At 36.5% G+C, this 7,651-nt stretch overlaps 1 protein-coding gene across 1 annotated transcript; it reads right to left on the bottom strand.

Moving 5' to 3' along the window:
* Positions 1–212: 212 nt before the first annotated feature.
* Positions 213–6,574, bottom strand: LOC147867369 (mitogen-activated protein kinase kinase kinase ANP1-like). The gene is made up of 16 exons (XM_087315158.1): positions 6,358–6,574; positions 5,450–5,515; positions 5,003–5,113; positions 4,832–4,912; positions 4,180–4,257; positions 3,988–4,070; positions 3,625–3,706; positions 3,429–3,529; positions 3,315–3,354; positions 3,172–3,222; positions 3,037–3,092; positions 2,789–2,954; positions 2,293–2,592; positions 1,189–1,523; positions 1,019–1,089; positions 213–903 (listed from the first exon to the last, which is right to left on the bottom strand). Exons 1-16 carry the CDS (start codon positions 6,538–6,540, stop codon positions 821–823), a joined length of 1,887 nt encoding a protein of 628 aa, XP_087171284.1. The 5' UTR covers positions 6,541–6,574; the 3' UTR covers positions 213–820.
* Positions 6,575–7,651: the final 1,077 nt, after the last annotated feature.

Raw genomic sequence — 7,651 nt, 5'->3', positions numbered from 1 at the left:
TAGACCTCAAGACTAAAATATTTCATTAATGTAAAGTTGGACATCAATGTTTAGGACTTTAAACTTCTTTAAGACATGTATATCACTTTCCGACCTACATCATGACACAACAAGACAAGTGGCCAGAAAAGCAGCTCTGTGTATCGAGCAGGCCAACTAGCACTGACCAACTTAAAAAAGCTTCAGTCTTATTGGTCCTCAATGTCTTTAAATCTTCATTCATGACATTCAATATAGAACACAAATGCCCTTTGAAAGTTACAACCAATGGACAAGTGCCATGTAAGGTTTCAATTTATGTATATGATCATATTTCAAAATCTAGAGAGCTCTTATCATATCAAAAAACCAACGTGAACTAATCAATTTCTGTATTGAAAGAATACTGCATCTCATATTTCCTGCTTGTGATGTGGTTAGTGTGCAGTCAATCAATTACACTGGCATTGATTTTACTCAACTGTTACTAGTTGAATGCCATAGTGTGATAAATGTCTCTGATGTGTACAAGAATATGATCACATCAACAATGTCGATGGATGCAAATGGTTAGGGTTAAGGCTCAAGCATCAAGAATGAAGGGCTTCCTTAGGTGTTGATTTCAATAAAAGGTGAAACCAAAAGGTTGATGAGTGTAAGTAGCTCAGTGGCATTAAAAAAAAGTAATAGACCCAAGAGGCAATGATTTCTTTCTTCCTTCCAATCTGTAAGTCTCATTACTTCACCCCTCTCCCAAATTTCCTTCGTAAACTTGGTGAATATTATTATTATTATTATTATATATGGAACCATCAAATTGATAGCCAAAAGAAATAATGCCTCAAAGTAGTTTTCTCTTCAATGAGCGAGGAGTAGCTTCCTGTGAAAGGGATGTGGCGAGACGTGATAACATTTTCTTCTCCTCTGAAACAAATATTCACCATTTTGGAATTTTAAGTGTAGTTAGTTAATTAGGTCTATCTATATAGAAAGACAGATCCATCAGAAAAATGGAAAATGGAGAATAAATCAATATAACCTCTTCTCATTTGAAGCTCCTGTTGAAGCTCTTCTTTCCAAAGCTTTAGCTGATTCCCCGAACTAAGGATGCTAACACATTCAAAACAAAAATGAAATGACAAAAATACTAGAAAAAAGGACCAAAAAACTAGAAAAAAATAAAGACAAAATTTGGGAAAACATGGATACCTGGGGCTATATGCTGAGGGATATTGAGTATCCAAGAAATGTTCTTTTAAATCCCAGAGTTGAGTAGTAGAATCCGAGCGGGTCGATAAGTCTACACGATGAATGCCACTACCATAGCTTCCAGAACTAATGGATGATGGCTCACTCACAGTGCTTCGAGCCGTAGAAACCCCGCTTTGGCTACTTGCTTTGCTTAGCCAGCTTCGAGGTATAATGGTGTCTCGAATCTGCTCCTCACAACTTGTGATTGTGCTTTCCTCTTGATTCAGTTCAAAATTCCAAGAGCTATGGAACTCCATATACAGCGGGGACTGCAATCTCTTCAGCTCCGATGCCTTGAATATTGTTCAGTGCAATAACTTGATAAGCACATTGATTTTCATAGTTTAGAATCAAATGCATTTCAATCAGAAAACCTAATATCCTCAATTTTGAAGTGTTAGAACAATGCAGATAAACATGCAAACCTAAAACTCTCAGAGGTTTAAGGAGAAATATAAAAATTATCCCTCATACTATGGGTAAACTACCAATTCTACCCTAGGTACTATTGAAAATATTGACATTTACCTTCCTAGGAAAAAGGTAAACTCATAGGTGAAACTTAATGCTTATCCATCATAATTAATCGAATTCTCTCTTCTTCACCTCCAACTCGCATTCACCACTCCTCTCCTCTCTCTAAATTCACAACACGTTTCCTTCTCTTGAAATCATAGCTATATCTACTTCATCTTCTAACTCATATAGTTAACATGATTTGCCCCTAAAATGAGCCCTTTCTCCCTAAAATGTTAAAACGCATGCATAATTATATAGAGAGAGAGAGGTAAATTATGTGGGCATAGAAGAAAGAATTCGAGTCATCATGATGGATTATCACTAAATTATATCAATTATATTACCTCTTTGAGAGGGGGTAACATTGCTATTTGGAACATTACAAGGGTTTTTTTATATTTACTCTTAAGGCTTTGCAGGCAAACCTAAAATTAGTATAGCATATATTTTCTTGTCATGGGTTATATCACAATCCAGATCAACAAGCAAATCTAAAACTCTCAAAGCTATAAAAGGGCCAACCACCCAAAAACATAGCAATACCTTCTCCTCCAAGAATGCCTTAATCTTTGCCTCTGTAACATCTTCGTTGTCGTCGTTGTTCTCATCAACAGTACACTTAAAGGAGTAAAATGAAGGATCATCATTATTGTAAGCATATGCCATGGTCATTGTGCTATTGTCATCATCTTTATTTCGAATAATCTCTGGGCTAGCAAGGTTGCATAGGACATCATCTACATCTGGTGGATTTCCCATGGAGTTCAGTGTTGACAGTTCCATCGTTGGGTCAAAACTTTGTTTCCATATGCAGAAGAGATCATCACTAGCAGATTTGAAACTCTAGAAAGTTAATTCACAAAAAAAGCACAATTAATCAATTGTTTAGATTGTAGGAATACAAGCATTGTACAAATTCTTGTATCTGCAAGTATAGAAAGTGTTAAGTATATGCAAAGCACAAACATTTTGGGTAAGCAATGAACATTAAAGCACAAGTGTTTCTGTAAAAAGGACTGGAAAGGTTGGAAATAATTACCTTCATAATGCTATCATAATCAAGCCTCACCGAACAATTGAAATCATTATCAACAGATCCTCTCCCATTGTTTACATCTGGTGTGAAAATTTCTAAAGAATCTCTGTCAATTGTTGAAATATCCAAAGAATCACTGACACATGGATCCTCTACTTTGTGTCCAGTTCTGCATCCAATACATTAATCACCATTATCCATAACATTGAAATTTCGTAATATTCAGTTGAAAGCAGTGGAAAAGAACTTACAGGTGTCTCCTCTTGCACTTCTCAACCACTTGACATGCTTTTGTTCCATGAGGGACCTATTTATCAATAGACTGATTTGCAAAACAATATCTCACCAAATAACTTTGTGTAACAACATTGAGAAGAAATAGATACCTGGATCAGACTTGAAGTTGTAGAATTCCCATCCAGCTTGATGAAAGGATGCTACAGTTACAGTACAGACTTTATTGCATATCTTGTTTTCAAATTGCTTTCTTCCAATCCTTCATAATAAAACTGAAATTCAGATGCCTTACCTTCAGTAGATCACTTGCTGTAGGTCGCAAATGTGGCTCCCTACATAGAATAGTCTAATTTCTGAATCAGGGTAGAAAAACTACTTTCTAGACAGCTGATTTGACAAAACTTACTGTTTTAAGCATTTCAGAAGAAAGTCTTGAGCCACATGAGAAAGATATTCTGGTATTGGAGGATGTGATTTAGTTGTTCCTATGTGAAACAGTGCAGAAACCTGAAAAGCTTCCATAATTGGCACCATAAATAAGCTTCCAATATCATATGTTCCTTGGAAAGGAATAAAATTTATTGCATATACAGGCTTGCAACCTCTTGAAATTGATCACTCCATGGTGCTTTTCCTGTTGCCATTTCAATGACTGTGCATGCAACACTCCATATGTCTGCTGATCTGGTAAGGAGCAAAAGGCAAACAATTTTACTCAATTATAATTTCAATAATGCTTCAAGCTTTGAATACATGTATAACATAAAACAGAATGGCTTCTGAACATGAAGCAAACACATCAAAGATAAGAGGAATCGAGTATTTCATAACATGCCTCAAAAAAAGTCAATGCTATCCAAATGTCTTCAAAATCATCTCTAATTCCATGGAAATCCATTACCACATATAAATTCATTTATCCTTATTGCATGCATACATACAATAGGCAGGTAAGAACTTTTTACAAGGTATGCCCAGTCTGTCTTATAACCTCTGGTGCCATCCAATATGGTGTTCCTTTAATTGACTTGGACCCTGTTGTAGTTACCTGAATGTGTATGACATTTGTCATTAGGACATAAAATTCAACATCATTCAAATATGCCTCTTTTTTTTACTATCTAACCAAAGAAGGCACAGAGGGAAGAAATGATTACCAGCTCTACAACCTGCTTCGATGCCCCAAAATCTGCAAGCTTTATCTGACCTTTGTTGTCAACCAAGATATTGGCTCCCTGATATACATATGATAGGCATCTCTTAATGCTCCATAAAATGCATTAAACCATGTATGGAAAGCATGTATGCGTCATATAGATAGATAGATAAACAATTAGGATAGTCTATTGCTTTGCAAACATACAACACTTTTCCTCTGCTCATAGACGGCCTCATCACCAACAAACTGGGAATGAGGACACAAAAAAAGAAATGGTGCTCAGCATACATTTATCTTAGATGGGACACAGAATCTGAAGCCTTTTTGTATAAAATATGTGCATTTTGCAAGCTTGGATGCTCTTGAGCTGCTACTGAAAGTTCGCAGATTTCTTCTTAAAGGCGCACTTAATTTAAATCTTTCAGTGGCATCCAAAGCTCTCTGAGCTCAAGTTAGGATACACAATAATCGTGTATTCTACACTCATCAAACTAACTTCTAAGCCTATGTTTGAATTGATACCACTGTACAGTCCAAAAGGGAAATGTGATAGACACTGTGGATGAAACATGTCAGGGGTTCATTACATGAGTGTAGCATCATAATGTAATATATCCAAATTCCATGAACACATTTTTCGATAAACAAACCTTGATATCTCGATGCATGATTGCATTTTTGTGAAGGTACTCCAACCCTTGCAATATTTGCCTGGTGTACATCTTGATAACCTGAGAACGCATTCAGAATGCAAAACCATGTTCAACCCCAGTATCATCATTTGTGTGAGCCATATAAGTTAACCTCCTCTTTCTCTTTACCAGCTCCGGAAAAGGTCCAAACTTGTTAAGAAGGGATGCAATGGAGCCCCCAGGAACAAACTCCAAGAATATGTTAAGGACATTTTCATCTCTTGCAGTCCCCATGTACCTCTGGGGGTCAAAGTGTAAACAAAAAAAGATTATGACAAAAATGAGTAGTCACTAAAATACTTGAATATCCAAACAGAATAACAAGAAGAATCCATCAACATCCCGATAATATAACAAGGTGCAACTTGCAGACATGGCAAGAACAAAAAGAATCGGTTGAGATCTTAACCATATACCAAGATGCACATATGGTAGGTACTGTGAGACCAAGCTCAATGTATTCAGATCCTAGAATATACAAAGATGTATACATGGTGATCACAAGATTAATGCTTCCAGATCTTGAGATAATAGGATGCACACATGATGATAATATTAATAGAACAAATTCCTTACCACAATGTTCGGGTGTGATAAATTTTTCAGCAGCTTGACTTCTTCTTCAAGTTCTTTGAGGTGTGCCTTATATCAATTGAAAAGCTAAAATCAGAAACAATTATAAATTTGAGCAGAACATGGCAACAAAGTATCTTTAAATATCCCTCTGCTATAGAATAATTCTCTTTTAAGTACTGTTCCGGCAAGTATACAACTCACAAGATCTTATAATGCACCCAACGTAGCAAAAGTGTATCAAATAAACGCATAGATCAAGCACAACATGGCAGCAAATTATCTATTGTTCTATATACATCCCTCAAATAAGAGAAATCTCGCACAATCCACTCTTCAAAACAAGACAAAACTTGAAGCTAACACACACTCTATTATTCAAGCACAGAATATGACATAATTCAAGAAAAACATAGCAACAAATTGTCCACAGGATAATACATATTAAGAAAAACATGGCAACGAAATATATTTAAACAATCTTTCAGTCTGGATCAAAACTAATGTCCAAGACAAGCATAAAACGTCGAGAGAGGAAAATGTGATTTATATATAAGTGTGATCGCTTTTAGTAGACTTGCGGTTTCAAAACTAGCAAGAAACTATCCAATAGATTATCTAATCGCTTAATAATATTAGAAACTTACATCATGTCAAAACAAGCATAAAAACATCGAGCACACTATAATTTTCCAACATTCCAGCTACAAGAAAAAAGAAGAAGAAATGAACAAAACATTCTTATGTCTTCAAAATGGTTAGGAAGGTAGAAAAAGGCAAAAAAAACATATAGCTCACCAAAAATGTTGGTATCTTCCAATGTATAATAAATATCCCATGGAAATAAATAAAGACAAAGAGAGGTAAGTAGGTGATGCTATAATATAATAGGTAGGAATCGTAAGATGTACCTGTGCCTTCTGTCTTGAAGATGAAGAGATGAGGACTTGTTTGACAGCAAGAAGCTCCCCTGAGTCAAGATTCATTCCCATGTAAACGCTGCCAAATGCGCCAACACCTATAAGCTCTCCTTTCCTCCATCTAAGAAGAGGCTTCAGAGAAGAAGCAGAGGGGGTTCTCGCTGGATTCATCATTCTGTCTATATATGTATGTATCTGCGTGGAAAGACAGACAGAGAGAGAGAGAGAGAGAGAGAGACGTACGTACGTACGTAAGTACGTACGTTCGTTCGTTCGTTCGTGTTGTGTAGCCCTGCCTAGGGAAAGAAAGACACAGAGAGAAAGAAAAAAGGGAGGGAAGGAAGGAAGGCAGGCAGCCGAGGTTTGTTGGTTGGTTCGTTGGTTCGTTGGTTGCTCGATCCGTCTGTCTGTCTGTCTGTTTCTCTTCTCTTTTCTTCTGAGTTCTCTCTTCTCTTCTCTCTCTGCCTTGGCCTCTCTTTCTCTTTCTCTTTCTCTTTCTCTTTCTCTTGGGCGGGCTTCCGTTTTAAACGGTCTGAAATAAAAAGAGGAAGGGAGGGCATTTCTTTTGGAGGGCCTCCACTTTCCACACCATTTCTGCATATCTTGCATCCATCTAGAACTAGGAAAGGAAATTTGTTTTATGTATCATTTGAATTTTTTTATGCATTATCTGGGAAGTCAATGTGAAGTTATTTTTAGCTTTAATAGAGTATGTACAAAACAAACCCTTTCCATAGACATGATGATCTTAATGAAAAGTGATACAGACTTAAAAAGTAGGAGCAATTGTAGCTTGGCGTGACGAAATGTCTCGAGAAACCGTTTTCACACATTTTCAAACTCTTCTCAAATGAACTTGGGGATACTAGTAGTGTGTCAAAGAGGTGTTTTGTGAAAACCCAACATTTAATTTCTCTACCATTGCATATGTTCTCCAATGCATAATACTATACACATAACCGTAAAAACAAATTGTATAGCTAATTTTAATGGGTTAAGAGTAAGATAGTCACGAAATTCATTATCCTGAAGATTGGGATAAACCCATATGGACCTATGCTATCTAGGAACACATAGTGGTTCAAGGAGCCTTAGATGTTGAGCTATACAACGGGGACTAGCTACCCCCATTCATTACTTGAGATGTTTTCGAGATTCTATTGGTGAGGCAAAACTCCGTCGGACCCATTATTCAACATACAAGGTATAACATAAGGGAATAGCTAGTGGTATGAGACACAGATGGTATTTTATGTTCATCTCATGTCCTTCACTCGAGGGTGGT

The sequence above is a fragment of the Azolla caroliniana genome, unplaced genomic scaffold, assembly GCF_043228905.1.
Source record: "Azolla caroliniana isolate FFs.n. ecotype wild unplaced genomic scaffold, voAzoCaro1.0.p SCAF_2, whole genome shotgun sequence".
Taxonomy (NCBI): domain Eukaryota; kingdom Viridiplantae; phylum Streptophyta; class Polypodiopsida; order Salviniales; family Salviniaceae; genus Azolla; species Azolla caroliniana.
Note: the sequence above shows the minus strand (reverse complement) of the source record. Positions and strands in the feature narration are given on the sequence as shown.